Here is a 21567-nt window from a genome sequence, read left to right on the forward strand (position 1 = left end):
TGAATAACTATTCAAAACACTAGAAGCAGCTTTTTATGTTGTAAATAGGACAGTCTGTCAAGGCTACAAAATTTGCGTGCCAACCGCCCTATTAGACACAACAGCACTTTTTACCTTGTTGTAGGATGATGACTACTTCAACAGTTGTCCCAGCTTTTACTACACCAAAACTTGGTCGAACTCTGTATTTTTCTGGAGAAGTGGTCTTGACCTTCAATAAAAGTGGATTGTTTTGTGATGATAATCTGCATCATGACTGGAAAAACACTTTCAATACATACATGCACATGCTAAGATAACTGTTACAAAACTCATCCAACTTTTTAGATTGATTTGCTTTTAGGTGAATGCTATATATATATATATATATATAGAGAGAGAGAGAGAGAGAGAGAGACAGAGAGAGACAGAGAGAGAGAGAGAGAGAGGAAAAATGATGAAAAAGGACACATTAAATAATCTGCTCTGACTGAATAACTCCAAGTCTACACAAAAGTTCCCTTCCTCATGTACGTTATCTTGCTGAGGTTTGGATACAGTTTTGTTGTACCTTATGACATTAAGGAAACAACTATCAGTATCCCTGTACCAGATTATGCTGGTAGTCTTGGATTGAGTGAGACACAATACCATACATAATCATACATGATCTGCTAGAGCTAGATGCTGAAATGAACCTGATTCAAGGTTATCTTTATCTAATAGTTAACTGGCATTTAATAATGACTATTCTATTGAAGGACATCAGTGATGTGTTGTGATGTGATTTGGATTTTTAACGTAGCTTTTAACAATTTTTCAGTCATATTGCTACAATGTCTGCAATGTGGCAGTTTATAGTGATGTCTAGCACTGGGGCATCATGCCGCAGTCACATTATCCTGACACCAGGCCGACCAGTCCTAACACTAACCTCTTAATGCTGAGCGCCAAGCGAGGCAGCTGTTAGTGCCATTTTTGTAAGTCTTTGGCATGACTCAGCCAGGGATAGAACCCACGACCTCCTGCAGCCGAGGCAGATGCTCTAACCACTAGGCCACCAGAGTGGTCCTGGAGAAAATCAGGACATCAGAGCATGCAGGGAGGAAAGAATTGTTCTATAAGAGCATGTAATTATTACATAATTAAAATTGATCTGACCCTTCAAAGCTATATTTGGAAAGCAGTAATACATTACTTGCTATTACTGTGCTGCTAATTTGCCAGTCTGGTGGATGGCTGATTGCATAAGACATAAAATGAACTTACCATGTTGTCAGCAGGATTTTCTACTGCTGACAGGAGGATGGCTGACACAACTGCATCCAAACCATAAATACCATGACTGATGTGCCAATGAATAAAAGTAAAATGCCATGGGTAAAATACAGACAAGAAGGAGTGAGAATGACAAAAGGCTGCTTTCATGACATGGATGAATGATTCAAAAGACTCAAGATGTAGCAAAAGCCCTGACCTCATAGGTCTTGATTTTCATGAAGGATTAATCTCTCTCTCTCTTTCCTAGAGAGACTGTTAAGATCTTTTAAAAGCTTGAACAATCCACCTCATGATAGTGGATGCAAAAATATCAGCAATACTTTTAAAAGCGAAAAAGACTATTATGATCCTTTCTTTATCCGTGGCTTAGCTGGATAGAACTGTAAAGCTCTAACTTGACAAAGAAGTCTAACTTGATCATCCCTAGCACAGATATGAATGAGACATGGGATTTTAGTAGGAACAGGAGCTATCAAAGGGAGCTAATTCTTAACCCAGCACAACAGTTGGCAAAAGGGAGAGACAGAATCATGGATACCATTGAAATGTAAGCAGCCTTTGTCCAATGACAAGCATTCTCCTTGCCGATGATAGGGTGGGAAAGAAGACTGTTTCATGGGTGAAGTTCTTGAGATACCATCTCTGCAGTGACAGTATATGCCTCTTCAGTCACTGAGGAGTTCTGTACAGGAGATACCATCTTTGCAGTGACAGTATATGCCTCTTCAGTCACTGAGGAGTGCTGTGCATGAGATACCATCTCTGCAGTGACAGTATATGCCTCTTCAGTCACTGAGGAGTGATGTACTTGAGATACCATCTCTGCAGTGACAGTATATGCCTCTTCAGTCACTGAGGAGTGATGTACATGAGATACCATCTCTGCAGTGACAGTATATGCCTCTTCAGTCACCGAGGAGTGCTGTACATGAGATACCATCTTTGCAGTGACAGTATATGCCTCTTCAGTCACTGAGGAGTGCTGTGCATGAGATACCATCTCTGCAGTGACAGTATATGCCTCCTCAGTCATAATTCACTAAGATCATTGACTGAAGGCATTAACCCATGCCTTCTGGTCTGGCACTGGAAAGACATAAAGAGAAAGCTTGTTGTTCAGCTTCACACTGAACAAGTCTACAACTGGCCTTCAACACCAATGAAAATGTCTCACTGCTAATGACTAGTGTAGCGCCCGATCAAAAAGGACCGCTTATCTCTGTCTTGACAGGCTGTCTGCATGAATAATCCAGAATGTGATAGATTGAAAGTAATCTCCTCTAATGCTTTTAAATGCAGGAGGTTAAAACTTTCAAGCAGAGAGTAGGGGCAGAAGTGCCCACCAGGTGTCTGATATACATCATGTTTAACATGTTGTTTGTAGCATCCATGATGCAGTGATGAATACCCTTGAGGAGTTAGAAACACAGCCCACATTTCTACATTCTTGATGTGAATGGAAGCTTCATTTTGAGACCACTGGCACTAACACTGCAGAACTACTCCCTCCAATTCAAAGTAAGCCCACCAGCCTAAATCTGTGGCCATTGGTGTCAAGGAAGAATTGTGAATTGGAACTACAATCAGAAACCTGTCCCAACTTTTCACCAAGTCAGAAGATAATGAAACTTGGATTCCAGGGAATATGGGCAGATGGGGTATTACTGTGATGTCTCCAGCTCACTCAAAGGAGGGCCTGCATATGAAGCCTTCTGATGGGAAATAAGTCCGCTGTCAGGTGTAGAGTAATGAAAAGAAAGGGAGGCAGAGATGAAATGTCAACAGTTTCTTCCTCTTCAGTCTTTCTAAGAGAGCAAGCATATGTGAGATTCAGTTGGAAGGAGCACTGACAGTTCCTTGACAGGTGAGAAAATTCATCCCCATGTAAATATTTTGTGAGGTTCAGTTGGAAGGAACATCGACTGTTCCTTGACAGGTGAGAAAATTCATCGCCATGTAAACATTTTTGAGATGGGACAAGATCCTACTTCTCCTGATAGGGATTAGGCCTAGCCAAGTTATCATCTCTCGACATTTAGACAGAACCCTTAGGCCACATCTCAGGATATTGCCCATGAACCAGTCATTGAAGTAAAGGAATAACTAATACCCTTATGTGAGCTACTATTACACAAATCACTATAATAGTAAAGGCTCTGGGAGTGGAAGTTAAGCCACAATGAAGATCCCAAAATTGAAGAAGCTCCTGTCCCAGACAAAACAGCCAACTTTCATGTTGGCTTTGATGCAAAGAATGTGAACATAAACTATATTATGTTAAGGACTATATTAAGGACTGGATGATCACTATAGATCACCCAGTCCTTCAGCCTAATGGTGTTCCTGACTGAGGAAGTCATCTCCATCTTGAAATACTCTTCCAGAAGGAATTTGTTCAAAGGGAAAAGATCAATGAGGAGTCAAACATATCCTCTCTTTGAAACAGAAAATATGGCAATAAAATCTAATGTTCTCACCCTCACTGTTATTTAGATGGGTTCACATGTCTTCCCACAGAGATAACAGTAGAGACTGGAGGAACAGAATCAAGTCCTTGAAAAATGGATAGAGGGTTCTAGAAGTAAAGCTGGCAATCCTCCCTTATTGGTAAAAGAACACAAGCATCATCCAAGAAATCCAACCAAGCCAAAGGGACAATGGAAAGAGACTACTGCAAAAGAGGGTGCAACTCCTTGGGCGGGCTGACTCCCTTCTTAGAGAAGGTGGAGTGATCTGTAAACTTCCTCTTATGAGTCCTCCTGAAACCTCAGCATGAGAATGATAAGCAGAAAGGGGATTCAAATGGTGATCATTTCAATTTTGATTATTTCCACATTTAATCCAGAAGAAGCTCTAGACCTGCCAGAAGTATAATTTTTTACCTATTTAGAGGAGCCTGGTACCATGGTCAGGGACCAGTGTTGCTGATCAGTTTTTCCTGAAAGGCCACTGAAGGAATCAGCCCTCCATACAGCATCTCTACATCCAGAGTGATAGATAATAAAAGACCTTTGCTGTGATTGAGTGAAACCTTGGAGGTATCCAAGACTATATCCTGCTTCAGGTCAGTATGTGAGATTGTAGTCTATAGTAACCATCAGTCAGTTTCAGTGTCTCAAAAGCCTTGACTGTGAGACAGGTTCAGGTACTACTACCTGGATGACTAAGTAAGCAAACAGGCCCAATAGGTTTTGGCTGAGACCAAGTTCAAAAGCATAGACTATGGGACAGACTGACCTTTCTGCCATCTAGTTCCTTCTTGGCCTTTAGATAATTTCAGATTCAGTTCACTGTTACTCAGGAGGCAGGTAAGATCTAGGTCATGCCTGATGTGCTGATCAATGGATCCACAGCAAAACCATCCATAGTGGCATGGTCAAAAATTGGATACATGGCCACAAGCTCTGTAGGAGCTGAACAGGAGATATAAAAAAGAAAGGGTTATCAACCCAATCCCTTCCCATAGACCAGTTCTCAAGATTCTGTCATGTCCCAAACCTGGCTGGGCCACAAGCAACAAATACGTGTATACTCGTACACTTGTGCAAGACAGGTAGGTAGGGTGTCACATCTAGCATCTCAGTGCCCACATTTGCCAATACTTCATGGCCTTATTGAATACTGAAAGGAAATATATAAATATAACAATGAAGCAAACTGAAAATGGAAAGGAGATACTCTAAAACCAGTTACAATTAGAAGGACAAAAAACAAGATGCACTGCTTCAGTAGCAATGAACTCAAAACCCTCAAAATCAATGAAAATGGACATAGATTCACACGAAGTAAAAAAAACAATGACTGTGGCAAAACAAGCAAATATACCAAACAAGGATACGATTGACTGTAGAACTGTCAAAAGATGCCTAAAGATGAAGCACTTAGTGTCCAAGTGACAGATGCAAGGGCTCCAATACCTCCAATTACTAATTAGCTAATTAGAAAAGGAACTAATGACCTTAGACTGGGGACCAACATCAGGAAAAGATAAATGCAATGCAATAACAGCAGACAATGTATTACTACTGTTATTAAAACATCATCCCATTGGTCAAGTGTACTGGGGTTCACTTTTTATACAGAAATTCTTACTATGATGAATAAGAAACAATTAAGTTCAATTTTCCCATTGGTGCAAAAATGTATCTGAATGAGGTATTGACATCATTTTGCATGTGTAAAACATTGACTTGATATGTTCAGTTCACATATTGAAACTAAAGTCTGACACATGCACTAAATTGGATCTAAGAAGTTTTGCATTACTTTCTTACATAATAAGTGCAAACAAGTTGTACATTTTTCTTTCTTTCTTAATTATTTTTCTGTACTCCAGTGCAAGGATAACAATGTTATTTTCTTTACAATGTGCATACCAATATTTGTGTTATGCTCCTATTTTAGTGACTTTATGAGTACAGAAACTCTCAATTCAATAAAGTAGTGGAAAGAATCGAGTTGAACATAGAGCAGTCACTTAGAAATTCAAATGAATTCTCCATTAGAATTTTAGATGATGGTTGCCTATATTCTTCATTTCCTCTTCTGTGAAACTTTGAATCAAGACTTTAGAATGATGTAGTCAAACCTGAGAGTTTTATGTTTGGTCATTAGTAACTAGTGACTGTTGTCAAATCCCAACAAGACGCTGGTCATAGCATGCATGTTGAGGCCACTCCATCATTCAATAATTCGGTCATTTAATGAGTTAGAAAAGGCTCTAAGATTGAAATTATTCTTGGGTTTGGATTGACATGCAGATGGACAGAGAAACAAATGGATGCAAACACTTACCAAAATGACCAACATGTCAACTACCACCAATGCAGGCATAACAAAAATCAATGTTGCATAAAAATAAATTGATACACACTGAATTCCTTGAAGGCTATATAATGCAGAAAAGTGTTCTTCAGTCATGATGGTTCCAGCATTTTTCAAACTTCCACCAACACTGGTTCAACAAAATATCAATGTTTTACAAAATAATAGACATATTCTAAATACCTTGTAGGCTATAGAATGAGGAAGTGTGTTCTTCAGTGATATAATGGTCCCAGCTTCCTTCCCTCCACTGTCAATAATAAACACAAGCTCTTCAGCTGGGCTGGAAAAAGTACAGATGTTTCTTGTTAATATTTCAAACAGAACCCTGAGTTATCATCTCAAATTTAAGATTATAAACAACTGCATGCTCATTGTTCCCACTAAACTGTTTGCATCTTTATCCTTTATATACCAACCATTTTAATTAATGATAATGTTTTCATATACTGATACCGTATATCATCACTGGCCTAAATACGTATACCCTGTAAATTTTCCTCAGATTTTCCTGATGGCATAGTTCTTCAAAATCTTTAATAATTTTCAATCAGAAAAGAAATTTTCAAATACAAAGTACATATTTTAAAGCCAATTAAAAATTAAAAATTCAATCAAAATCACTTTGATTACCTTCATTATCACACAGATTAAATGAAGTTGCTGTTACTAGGCATAAAAAAATTAACACATTCCACAACTTAAGATTATGCTATGGGAGATCTGAGGACTTGATATAAATAATTCATATTCACAGTAAAATGGATTAACATGTGCGATATAAGGTCTTTTAACATGTATTTTATTTTATTATCTTTATTTTCCAGTAACCAAAACTGGGTTCTTGTTGCCTAGTCTGTAACAACACTTTCAATACTTTATCATGCTGAGACAATGGCAACCATGAGACTTTCCCAAGACACAATGAGGATGCTGATCCTGGCTGACCTGGGTTGGCATCAAATCTTGAGAGCCTTGGATTATGAATCTAATACTATGACCAAATCAGTTACGTTATCTAGATGAATTATAAGTCTTGTCTTAATAATCAGACTTTTGCTAATAAAATTGTCATACAAGTTTCATAAATTTCATTCGAAATTAAATAAAAATGTAAAGTTTTACTTATGAACTGATACAGTACATTGATATTTTTGTTTAGTGACTGCCAATAAAGTCCAGTCATATAATTGTGATCTTACAATTATGATCCATGTGATATAATGTCAAGACATCAAAAGTTTTATATCAGAACTACTGTAAACTGACATTTTACTGCTTCTCAATATGGTGGTTTGCTGATGACCAACAAATTTCTCATGATTTAAAAAAATATGTAAAAATTATATTCCCCACTATTTATATTTGCCAGTTTAATTTTTCATGATGAAATGCAGAAGTTTGTTTTTAAGATGTTGACATACCTGCCATAACATGATCTGTCATGCAAATAAAAAAAAATTCTTCAAGAAAGCCCTGAAACTGGCGTATTTAGAAAAATACTAAAATTTCAGTAATCTTCGAAAATGGAAAGAAACAAAATACCCACCACTTCACTTCATTATGCCCACTGTATTTTGCGTGAATAACAGCAACCTGTCATAACTGGAGCTGATGTAAAACTATCCTCTGTGCAGTTTAAATAGCAGTAATTGAAAGGTAAAGAGGTCAGGTATATAAACCACCATTTCACATATTACTAGTTGGATGTCAACAGCTAGTGGGAGGAGTTTGAAGACTAACAGCGGGTGAGCCCACTGTGCCAATTTGCATAGGTAAATATCATGAAGTAGAACAACCTAGTATAGATAAATCAAAGAGATGCATGTAGGAAAACAAAACTTATTATGTATCATTGCCTCAAATGAAAATGTTTAAGCTATCAAATGAATATTAAAGATTCTTGAAAAGTTTGTGAATGGCAGCGACATTTCTTTGAAGTCAGATTTTCACTCCATATATAAATAATGCAAAGCATGATTATTTCAGTTGTTGGAATATTGTTCAAGTGATTCATTTCTGAAGGCAATTTAGGAAGCAATTAGGTATCAGCAAAGGAAGTAAAGCTCAGCAAAATTAAATGCTTCCTGTCAAAGTTGATGATATTCTATTAAGTGGTTGTTTAGAAGTTGTTTCAATTCATTGCATTTTTTGTAATGACAGATCAACATTTGTAACAAACTGTAAGACCTCTATGCCTGATTACATTCGGTCTAAATTGGTTAAATTCTGTGGGGCACTTCTTTACAACAAAGTAATTTAAAGGGTTTCACTTTTTTTTGCAATGGCAGACATATTTTATCGTGGATCAGCATCATTTGAATAAAACTGCAATTCTACTATACCAGGACCATTTCTGCTAAATTTGGTCAAATTCTGTTGAGCTTTTATTGAGAATAAGCTGTTGAAGGGTTTTTAATGATGGGCATATTTAATGGTGGATCATCATCATTTGAACAAATCTGAAAGACCTTCATGCCATGATGCTTTCTGTTAATTTGGACAAATTCTGTTGTGTAATTTTTGAGAAAAAGCTGATGAAATTTTTCAGTTTTTAGTAAAGGTAACCATGTTTGATAACAGGTTGGTGTCCATATAACAGACTTTAACTCATTCAGCCCCAGCACTATTATCAATATCTCTGCTGCTATGCCCCAGAAGCACTAAGTGTCTAGCTGCTTGGGCCCCAGAGTTTTTACCTGTTCAAAAAATTTTGAAAACATTGTGCACATGCATTCACTCTTACCTTAATTTCTCTTCTTATGTCCAATTAAAATCCACAAAATTTTCACCATTTACTCCAAATGCATTTGTCTACACAGTGATGTATTTTTTTTCCCATTTGTCCAAGTTTTTCACAACTTATTTATACACTATTTACAAAATCATATGCAACGTTTATCCGCAAGAACTCTATCATCATCGCTGTCAGCATCCTCATCTTCTGATGATTCAATATACTGAACATATCGTTCCTCAGCTTGCTCAATATTTTCGAGATCAAACCCGAGAAACTCCTCATTTTTGCTCTCATCAAAAACCACTATTACGTCCGCCATAATTTATGATTTTTCATGAACAGAACACGTGCAGTGAAACTGCTTTCAAACAGTAACCCTTGGCTTCTGAACAATTCAAATTTCCACAAATGAAAAGCAAAATCATTTCTGATTGGTTTAATAGTTGTTTAGTTCTTGGAAAAAAACCATTGTAACCAATCAGAGATGTTGTATCAAACACACATTTATCATGCCTGGAGACGGAATCGGACACTGAATGCAGTAAACAATCCACAACTACAGGCGGGATCAGCCAATGAATGCAGAAACCGGATCACGCTTACAGATGGGATCAGAGCCGAATGAATTAAAGGCATTTATGCCAGAATTCTCCACATAAAATCATGTGCACATTGGTCAAGAAGTTTTTTAAGTTGTTAATAACAATTGTTAATGTAAATTGCATGAATTACAATCACATTAAAAACATTGCATTCAGGTGAGATAAAAATCTGTTTGGATGTTTCTTAATTAATGAATTACCTTACTGTTAATAGCCTCCCAATAAAGGAGTTATCTTCCCTGTTCTCTCTTTTGGCATAAGGTACAGTGGCATAGTTAGCACTGCCAAAAAGGGCACCGCCTGGGTTGGCACTGCTATAGTGGACACTGGCTGGGTTGGCACCACTGTAATGGAAACCACCTTGGCTGGCATTGCCATATGGGGGACTGCCTGGGTTGGCACCAACATAGGGGTTACTGCCATGGTTCAAACTACCAATGGGGGCACCACCTGGTTTCTGTATTGATCTTGCAAGCATGCTTCCCTGGAAAAAAAAAGAAAGGTTGCATTTATCTAAAAATATGTTTTCTCTTTGTTGGAGATGAAGAGGCCTTGAATCGACCTGTTACATTTTATTCACCTAATAGCAGTTTGTATAATTTAGTTATGAAGTGTCAAGGCCTTTCCATATCAGATATAACAGTGGGTCACTCTGCATATCTAAAGGAGCCAACCCTGTAGGCTTTTTAAACAACAAATCATAGATTTCCTGTTAACACTGTCATGTGAATAAACTGTAAACAGTTTCATATATAAAACTAAATTAAATGATGATAGCATAGATGAAGTTGTCATTATGACTAAAAACCAGAACCATTAGTTCAGTCAGTCATAAATACCACTAAATGGTCTGGACCAGCTAGATTTGGTAATTGGCCTCATATAATACCACCAAATGCTACATCTTTAGGATGAATGTTAAAGTAAGGAGAAGGAGTGTAGTCTAATAAAAATTTATTTTTGATTACATCAGACAAAAATATTCCATGATATGCGTGGAAAAGTAAAGTTCTGTGAAAATTATGAAAGATAATCTCATGAGTAAATAAACCTAAAAATGCTGAGATCACTTAGAATATACAGCAATTAAATATGGCTGTGACCACTGTAAAAGGCCAGTTGAGTTACAAAGTGAACATGGAAAGAAACCAAGTTTCATGTCTCTATCACAAATGGCATTAGAGTTAAAAGTGTGGAAAAAGAGAAGAAATCAATCAGTGACCTTGACCATGAAGATAAAAGCTTCACTATTATGCCTGAAATGCCACCAATCAAAGAAATGTAAATATACCACAAAAGTCATAAACCTCAAATAACTCAAATTTGAAGATATGAAACAGAAACTAATGTGATCATATCTGTAACTCTGACAGGGCCTCAAATGTAGAATGAAATACATTTAATCACAATATACAAGTGTACCAAATTTCACAGATCATAAGTTAAAGAGCAGAAGAGAAAATCTTAAACAACTGAAACCAATAATATTGACATGCAACCTTGACCTTGAATGTGGTACATAACAAATACAGCATGTGTTCTTTTAATCTCAAATGGTTCTAATGTTGTAGAATAGAAAAAAAAACGTATATACAAGTCTAATACTGGCCCATGACCTTGTCCTGCATGATAGGAACCCCAATCTAATATGCAAAACACCTGCTCATATAAATATAATAGTATGCCAAGTTTCAGCTCTAAACCTCAAAACAATATATTTTAAATAACAGAGAAGAAGGAAAATGATGATAGAAAAATGAAAACACTGATCCATGACCATGACTTTAGTGATACAATTTCCTAATTTTGTACATGAGACACTTTCCATTATGTAAAGTATACCAAGTTTCATTGTAAAGCTGAAAGAGGTCAAAGGTTATAGAGTGGAAATTAATAGAAAAATGATAACACTGATCTGTGAACTTGAAGACAAAATCACCAATATGTTTCAGAGCACACCCTCCAATGATAATATATTTGCAAACCATGTTTAATTCCTTTTTCTCTAACAGCACTGAAGTTATTGGTTAGAATATAAATTTTGCTAGAAAACTTAAAATAATAAGTCATAGCTGTGATGTCTCAATGTGGTATACAATACACATAATAATGACAATGTATAAGTTATGAAGTTTCATTCCTTAATCACAAACAGTTCCTGTGTTATAGAGTAGAATGAAAAGTGTATTGAAACTGTAGATTCAATCTTGACTTTGAAAGTAGTACACTAAATATGGTACACAACACAATGATACCTAAATATATAAAGTATTATCCCTTGCTCTCATATGGCTTTAGTGTTGGCTTCAATGTTATAGGCAAATGGAAAGTGTGAGGGAAAACTAAAAAAAAACAAGACCTTGACATTGAAGACAGCCCCCACCCCCAATGTAGTGCACAACACACTTTCTAACAATGATACATAAATATATAAAGTTTTATCCATGCTCTCATATGGCTTCAGTGTTATAGACAAATGGAAAGTGTGAGGGAAAACTTAAAATACTGAGTCATGACCTTGACATTGAAGATAACCCCCAAATCCATGTTGTGCTCAACACACCTTCCAATCATAGTCTACTAGTGTACCAAGGTTCATCCCATAATCTCAGAAAGTCTTAATATTATAGAGTGGAAACAAATGGGTGCCCAGTAGAAAGATGACCCTCCCTTTTTTGCAAAAAGACGGGGGAGGGGCAATAATTCCAAAATCAGTTGTACATGCACTAATGACCATGCACTAGCCATTCTCATGACCATTTATCAGAGATAACTCAAATCCTACTTTAACTGTTGACCTGATGACCTAAAAAGAGACAAAGGTCATGACAAGCACTAAGAGACCTCAGATGGCTGTGATAATTTTTTTATGATATGCATTTTATTGGTTCAAAGTAAAAACTGTAAACTGCACAACGTACATTTAAACTAATTTGCACAAGTTCTCATGTATCAGTGCTCTCCAGCGCACAAATTTTAAAGTTTTACTTTCATGATTCCAGCATTCACATCTTGGCAGCATTTCTGGACATCCATGTCAAGATAATTTCAAGCTAAATGACAGAAATTGGTGGTATTTAACATACTGACTAACCGTTTCTACTGTGAGTAACTTCAGCTAAACTAGATGGTGCATTGTAATCTATTGTATGAAACAAGAAAGGTATTCATGCCAGAACTCTGCTCATCAGATCTGGTCTGATATGGTGGGGCCATTTTAGGAAGTTGTTCTATGACAGCTTATTTATACACTGGTAACATCTAGCAATACTTGATGAGAGATGAGTATCTCTTGTAGGCAAAATCACACTGTTGCTAAGGAAGCCACAACAGACACAACTTTAATACAGCATGTCTAAAATTAACATTCTTACCATGTTTCATCAAAATTGGCCAAGCCATTCTCACAAATGTGTTTTCCATGTTTGCTACAAAAGTCACACCACTGCTATGAAAACCATGTCAAACTTATTTTGACAGAGTATATCCTATCAAAGACTCCAACCAGGTTTGATCACATTAAATGAGGCTATTCATATGACTGTTATGTAAACCAGTCTATGGAAGACACATTGTTGCTAGTATAGACATCCTATACATAATTTTCTACAAAGCATGTTCTAAAAATAGTTTCATCAAGTTTTAACAAAACTGGTTCAGTTTTCCAGAGAAGCTGAAAATAGTTTTCAATATGGTTCCAAAAGAAGCCATAGTATGCAATTTTGACAGAACAATCACTCCCACCAAATCTGATTAAAAAATGGATCATCTGTTTTAGAGAAGAATTAAAAAATAGGTTTTCAAAATGGCTGCTAAGGAAATCACACTGTTGATAGGGAAGCCACCCCATAACACAATTCTGATATAACATGTCTACCACGTTTGACCAATATGAACTCAGTTGTTCTGTAGAAGACGCTGAAAACAGATCTGCCATATGGTTGCTATGGGGGTCATATCATTGATAAGGGAGTCACCTGGATGAAATTTTAATAAAGCATGTTCTAGGAAATAGGTTTTCTGTATGGTTGCTATGGAAGCTACACCACTGCTAAGGGAACCACCCTTGACATAATTCTGAGTTCCTGTTTAAGTGAAGTAAACAAGAGGTTTTCAATATGGTTGCTAACTAACCAACACTGTTTGCTACTGACGCCACCCAAATCACAATTTTAACTGAACATGTCTATGAGGATGGACTAAAATTGACCCAGTAGTTCTGCTGATAAAACTAGAGATAGGTTTTCCATATGGTTGTTATCAAAGTTGCAACACTGGTAAAGGAGTCACTCAGGACCCAATTTCAATATTGCATGTCCTAAGAAACACTTGTATCAAGCTTGATCAAAACTGGCTCACCTATATTTTGAGAAAAAGTCAAAACTAGGTTTTCCACCCACCTGCTAAAGAATCCACATCATACACAGGGAATCAATTATGCATGAGCATGTGATAACAAACTATACTCTGAAGTGTGATAAAAACTGACTTATTTAAGAGAAAAAGATGCAAAATAGGATGATCAAGGAGGTACTCTGAACAAATTTTTTATATAGAACATGGTATAAGAAACATTCTTAATAATTTTGACTGATCTGGCTCAGCCAATGTAGGTTTGCATCTGCTGATTTAAAGCCATGTCTCGCTACATTATGGCTATACATGGTGGCCAATATAGTTGGTGAAGAAAGAATACTGGAGAAGCCTCAGGGAAAATTTTGCTTTTGGGGTTTATATTGGTGAATATAACACAATCTTTCAGCACATGATAGACTATACATGGCGGCTAGTATATTCATGGAGGGAGAACCTGGAAAAAAACCAGAAAGAACCATGGACCCATGAGAAGTTACTTGCAAACTTGCTCAAATACCCAAGCTGGCCAGGACAAAACTTGAACCCACACAAACAGAGGTCGGATGTGTGAATAATCTGTAATGGTGAGCACCTGACACACCCTGGCCTGCCAGAAATCATCCATTGATAAAAAGTCCAAAAATATGTCTTCTAACTGGTTTCTAAGCAATCTATACCACTTTAAAGCAGCCATCCCTAACAAAACATTTAGGGGCATGAAGCAAAAAATAATCCCACCAAATCTGATCAAGCTGGCTGAGCACATCTGTAACAAATGTCAAAAACATTTTGGTTACTATGGAAGACTGTTGCTAAAGAACCCACTCTAGATAATTTTTGATAAGGCATATGTCAAGAAACATTCCTGCTGAGTTTCATCAAACTGACTGATTTACTAGTTTTGTTGCAATGTAAGCAACAATAGTGCTAGACCAGCCACCATGAGCATAATATTTGTAGGACATATCCTGAGGTACATTCCTACCAAATTTTATAATAATCAGTCAGGCAATTTTGTACAAGTAGAAAACAGCAATGGACAACACAGAATAGATGACAGGCAGTGGACAATGGATGACAGACAGTGGACAATGGATGACAGAAAGTGGACACTGGATGACAGACAGTGGACAATGGATGACAGACAATGGACAATGGATAACAGACAGTGGACAATGGATAACAGACAGTGGACAATGGATGACAGACAGTGGACAATGGATAACAGACAGTGGACAATGGATGACAGACAGTGGACAATGGATGACTGACAGTGGCCAGATGTAGGGCCATACCATATGCTTCCATGTACAAGATCATGATAAGTTCATTCTCTTTCATCCACTAACAGGTATCTGGTTGAGCAGGGATTTAAAACACTGCTGAATTCGTATCATTGTAACTGAAAGAAGCACTAAAAATTTATCATCACTTTGTGCTTTTGTATTTATTACTTTTCTCCCTCTTCCTCACATTTTTGTTTGAAACTTTTTAGTATCATTTTTAAAAATTCATTTGAAACTTTTTAGTATCATTTTTAAAAATTCATTTAGGCATCTGGGTTTTTATGATAGGCATCTGGGTTTTTATGAAAGGTAATGTACAAGCCATTGAACACTGCTCCCCTCTGTGAGACATACTTAAGAGGCTTTTACTTTTTAACTTTGGAATTTTTAAATTGTTTGAATGGCACACATAAAAGCAATGGATTTAAACAGGGTGAGTGGATTTATCTTCATTTTTCAAATGGAATATAGGTTTTGACCTGTAAGTTTTTCTCACACTACGTACTTTAATACACATGCAAACTGCACTTCCAAGGAAACTTCAGGGCAAATTTAATAAACCAAACATAATTAAATATATTCAGTTGTACAAAGAAACTCAATAATTTACAGTACTTTTAAACTGGGTATAAATTATTGATGCATTAAACCTTAAGATACCAATTCAAGCACTTTTTGTTTTTTATAACAAAATGAAGATTCAATCTTTCTAGCACATGGACTAGAATATTTTTAAGAATATGCATTTTTAAACAAGACAATTGAAAATGACATTGGTTTTTTTCTTGTCTTCTTGTTATAATACTTCAAAAAGTCGCAAGAATTCAAAGTGTATGAAAAAATACAACACCCAGCTTGTGCCTCATTGATGGATAACTTTTAATGACATTGTAACAAGATATAATTCTTCTAAATTTCAATAGAGTTGCTGCTCTCTATGATACAGTGGTATACATTGTGATATGCCCCAAACTCCTCATCACTCTCTATGATACAGTGGTATACATTGTGATATGCCCCAAACTCCTCATCACTCTCTATGATACAGTGGTAGGCATTGTGATATGCCCCAAAGCTCTCTGTGGTCACATAATGGACAACAGCTTGGCACCAGTTTCAGCTTTTGCAAGCAGACATCTTTAGAGGTCTTTCAGTGAAAACACCATGTCAGAGGGAGTGAAGGCAACACTATTTTTCAGACAGTCATCATGGCAACCATACTGAACGTACAACTTGGATAATATTCATTTAGGACATGGTAAAAAAAGCCCCATCATAGTGAGCATCTCTTCATAGGAAGATTTTCAAGACATCCATCAATACTGGATGTAAAACTGGCACCAACAAGGTAACAACAGAAATCTATTAGTAAAAACTCCATGTTCATATAGATAACCATTTGGAGAGAACTAGAGATAATATTTTCAAGATGTGACCTTCCATACAGAAGGAGGAGCAATAACAAGATTTTCAAGACTGGATTGGTGGCCATATTGAATTTCAAATCAACACCATTTTCATTTGAGACCAACCAGTCAAATTAAGAAGCATTCTGGTAAAAACCCAACATCACTATGACTTCCTGTTCAATTAGAGTTGTGATAACAAGGTTTTCAAAAAGGCTGCCATGGCAGTCATACAGGGTGTTACATTAGCACCATTTTTATTTAGGATCAGTCTGACATTATTAAAGTCTTTTAGCAAAAGCCCATGTTGATATGACCACCCATTCGGCAGGAGTAGCTATAACAAGATTTCCAAGATGGTTGCATATGGCTATATTGGAGGTCTGATCAACACCATGTCACTTAGGGTCAACTAGACATCATATAGGAGTAGCCATAACATGATTTTCAAAATGGCCAGTGTGGTAGCTATATTTGGACATCAAATCAGCAGCATTTTCACTTGGGACCAACAAGACAACATAAGAAAACCTTTGGCTTTTGGTGAAAATCCCATGCATATATTACCTTTCATTCAATAATGACATTTTCAATATAGCTGCTGTGGCAGTCATACTGCATGTCAGATTGGCAACATTTTCATTTAGGATCAACTATATAGATCATAAAAAGTCTATCAGTGAAAACCCCATGTTGATATAAGCATCCATTCTGGAGTAGAGTTAGCAAGTTTATCAAAATGGCTGCTGTGGTTGCCATATTGGACATCAGATTGGCACCATTTTCATTCAGGACCAGCTAGACAAATACAAGAAGTCTTTTGATGAAAACCGTTTGTTGATATGACCATTCACATAGGAGAAGTGGAGATAAGAGTTTCACAATGTCATAGCATTACCATATTTATTGAGGGCCAACTGGACCATGGAATGAATGCATGTGTCAAGTTTCAAAAAATTCTTCAAAGTAGTCTCAGGTGAGTAGAGATAACAAATATGTGCTAATGGACAATATACAATTCCATAAGCTCTTCTAGTCTAAACATGTTTGAAATTACACATAATAGTTTAACATTTGTAGCAATAAACAGTAACTGATATTTTAAGTAGACTATTACAGAATATTTCAAAAGGTCAAAGTAAATGTCTGCTCATTTGTCAGATGGAAACAGAAGAAAGATGCCATTTGCTTAAAATATTTTTTTTAAAACCTTTTTCAAATAACTTAATAAATATGACAGCCATCTAAATAAAGCAATGCACTATCCATCCACATGACCATTAATTAGTGATCAAAATGTTACATTAATTATTAAACTGATGTCCATACATTCAGTGTCATTGTAATTACCCAAGTGCACATAATAATTTAATACATCTCAGTCAACAGCCAGATTCATTCAATATATTACTACTCTGCCTTTCTCTAAATTATATTTCAGACATTTTCTTTAACATGTGCAAATTAGTTGTGAAAATTATTATTTTAAAAAAAAACATTTTTCATGATAACTTTTTTTAATACATTTTCCATCCACATTTATAAACACTTGGGCCCCGGCGGTATAGTGGTCTAAAATGCTCGCCTTTATCAATTACAGTCATCTCACCACTGTCAGCATGTCTCAGGCTCAGCCAATGTGGGTATGTGAGAAAGCTGCCAGTAGCTTCCCATGAGTCAGTTGTTTTTACCAGGGTTTTCCCAGGTTTTTCCTCCACCAACTATATTGGCTGTGATATATAGCCTATCTTGTGATGAGAAATGGCATTAAATCCCAAAACAACAACATTTATAAACAAAGATGCTATTAATTATGAACATTATAAAAAATTTCATGCACAAAAAGATAAAAAGTGCAGGTGATATGCAATGGAATATATATATATATATATATATATATATATATATATATATATATATAGTTTACACCTTCTTAATAGTTTTATAAAACTTACACTATGACAAATTTCCATAGTATTATATTATGAAAAGTCAGCCAATAACCATCTTTTTCATATTATTATTATTATTATTTAATAAAGGTGGCTGAATTCGAAATATATATCTTAAAAATCCCATATATTAGATATATTCTAATTTATATATCTATTTCTAAACATACATCATAATTACTTACTGACTTGGAAGCGATGAAGTTATAGGATGCTTTTATTGGTGGAGGGTTCTGATCATCTATACTATCCATACTGAAGCTTCTGTGAAAATTGTTCTCCTGATCAGCAAATGTAACCTGTGTATGACAAATGTAATACTGCAGCACTGTACAGCTTATGCATGTGTTTTCTTATTGCCACATGATTAATGAACCATGCAATTTCAGAACCCTTCAAATGCTTCTCCACAGATATGGCAACATGAATAATACAGGTCATGTGACCTGCAACATGATCATTTGACAATACAAGTCATGTGACTGACCTGACAATAGCAGATATACAGGTCATGTGATTTATGTAGCATGTCACATGTACATAAGACAGGTCACATGATAAAACAAAAGCAAACAATACAGGTCATGTGATCTTATCACATGTCCAACCATACATCTGATTATACATTAAATGTGCCATATGTAGTCACAAGGTCATATGACTTTGTCACTTGTTGGTGTCATGCTGCTGTCATGTCAGTCACATGACTTGTATTGTCAGATGATCATGTGGCAGGTCACATGGTCTGTATTACTCATGTTGCCATATCTACAAGTGACAATGTGACAGACAAGGTAGTACATACAATTTAACACACATAGCAACAGCAAACAATACAGATCATGTGATGCTCATTAACTTCAAATGGCACATGTTGCAAAGTGAATGAGAGTAACATGGATGATAGGAAAAAAGCATTCAAATGTTAAATATTATATCTGACATTGTAGTACATAGAGTTTAGACAGAAACATGTCACATGATATATCTGACAATACTTGTCATCTGATCAGCATAGTAACTGCAACAATACTGGTCATGTGACCACTATTAGATTTCAAATGATGCACATAAATATGGGGACACTCTACAGATATTATGAACTTCTGAGACAATGACAAGTGTAAGATGAAGTTGTTTGCATTTGCAACATGCACAATGGATGGAGAGAATTTTGGCATACCACTATGTTACTTTCATGTACACTGGTTGAAATTTGTTTGGATATTATACTTGTGGAACTGTACATGATCTAAGCACACAGCAAACTAAAATGACTTCTCCCATGTGCTTGAAATATCAGCCTGAATTAGCTTAAAAGTATATTATCTTTAGCAGCTATAAAAATATGGAAATGAATTTTGCCAAACTAGACATTACCAGCTCCTAAAAGTGCAATAAATTACCAAAGATATAAATTGTTGTTGTTGTTGTTGTAGGGTTTAACACCATTTTTCAGCACATGATAGGCTATACATGGTGGTCAGTAATAATGGCAGAGGAAAAACCTGGAAAATGCCCAGAAAGAACCACCAACCCTCGAGAATCTACGGTCAAGCTTTCTCACATAGCCACATTGGCCGAATCCAAGACTCGAACCTATGCAGACAGAGGTGAGATGGCAGTGATCCGTAATGGAGAGCGCTTTAGATCACTTGACCACTCATGGCCCCTGATATAAATTGTAAACAGTTGTTTGGGTTTTTTTTTGATAGATGAACATCTGAAGTAAGGCCAAGCTGTATGCTCTATAACCCAACTTACATTCATCAATCATGCACCAAAATAAAGGGAATTAAACATTCTTTTAACAATATATAAAATATAGTCTTTTTCAAAAATCCAACACAGCCTGTGAGGAAAACCAGAAAAAATGTTTTCCTTTAAAAATCGAACCCTATGAAAAATACAAAACTGTAGATTGCCACATATATCAAGGTCACACAATAAGAGCAAGATTAACCTCATCAAAGGATTCAATACAGGTATCAAATAAATACACATCACAAAATTATAACATAAAATTCACATTGATTAGTATTAGCCTATCAGATTCATAAAAAACACTAGTCACATGGCTGTTTGATGGTCAACCTGAGATTCTGTCTCTCTATGCAAGAATATGGACATGTGTGTTACTTATAATGTCACACTACTCTCCCCTCATCATGGTCCAAAGAACTTTAAATCAGTACATGAAAAAAATGTTTCGTAAATATAAAGAAATGTAATAAAACTTTATCCTTCTGTAGGTCAAGTCACGGGGTGGAAGAGGAAAAAATGGTGGGGGAATTAATAAAAAGCAACAGATGTGCTGTTTTACTGTAGTATTGTCAAGACCTATTATTGCCATTATACATATAAATTATAATACAATTTATTGCTAATGTTCCTTTCAAAGTTTTTATTTATACTGATAATAGGTCTGAATTAAAGTGCAATCTCTCTTAAGCAGCTAAGTGTGATATAATTTTTTTTAATTAGTTTGAGATCAGCTATATAAGTTTTGTAGGTGTGTGTGTGATAAATGACAGATTTTTATTTTAAAAAATTCATGTACCTGAATAGCTTGAAAAAGAGCCAATTACTCTGAGATGAAGAAGAAAAGAACTAATATGTCCATCATATTAGCTGGAAAAAAATAACTTGACAAAAGAAAAACAAATATCCAGGCTGGAAAGAAAATCCCAAGCACCACCCTCCACACCTTTGAGATTAAATGTTCTGTCCAATAAAAGGAGTGCAGTAAGTTGGCTATTGAATGGATGCCAAAATATACATGACAAATAGCAGAGAAACACATAAAGCCGACTAGATGTGAGAAGTGAATGTTAAAGGGATGTGACCATTATGGAAGACTGGATTGTAAAAGATATTTTTTTACCTAAACTCATTTCTAATGCAAGAAACCAGGACTGACATGTTTGGTCATGGTTATTTTATATGCACATGTCCCTCTTCTCTAACTTTTAGACTTAGCCACTTGTTTAGAAAATCATGATTTACATTGTCAGTAACATCTATAACTGACATCAATGACTGTAATTCATGGATAAGGCCCAAGGGAGAATAGTCAAGTGCCAGCTTAGTGGTATTTGTTATCCTTCTGACCAAAAGGTGTGTAAGTATATATGACCAGCC

At 36.0% G+C, this 21567-nt stretch overlaps 1 protein-coding gene across 2 annotated transcripts in view; it reads right to left on the reverse strand.

Moving 5' to 3' along the window:
* LOC149797634 (motile sperm domain-containing protein 2-like) overlaps positions 1-21567 on the reverse strand; it is a 90254-nt gene that overhangs the window by 19078 nt on the left and 49609 nt on the right. The window contains exons 10-13 of one of the 2 annotated variants that reach the window (XM_089962526.1): positions 18612-18725; positions 9627-9910; positions 6268-6367; positions 115-211 (exon numbers count right to left, since the gene is read on the reverse strand). In XM_089962526.1, coding sequence (XP_089818652.1) covers positions 115-211; positions 6268-6367; positions 9627-9910; positions 18612-18725 — 595 coding nt within the window. The remainder of the gene's footprint in view (positions 1-114; positions 212-6267; positions 6368-9626; positions 9911-18611; positions 18726-21567) is intronic. The other variant, XM_089962527.1, reaches the window with a different exon arrangement.

The sequence above is a fragment of the Sinohyriopsis cumingii genome, chromosome 6 (assembly GCF_028554795.1).
Source record: "Sinohyriopsis cumingii isolate HCF-2022 chromosome 6, ASM2855479v2, whole genome shotgun sequence".
NCBI classification, from domain to species: Eukaryota; Metazoa; Mollusca; class Bivalvia; order Unionida; family Unionidae; genus Sinohyriopsis; species Sinohyriopsis cumingii.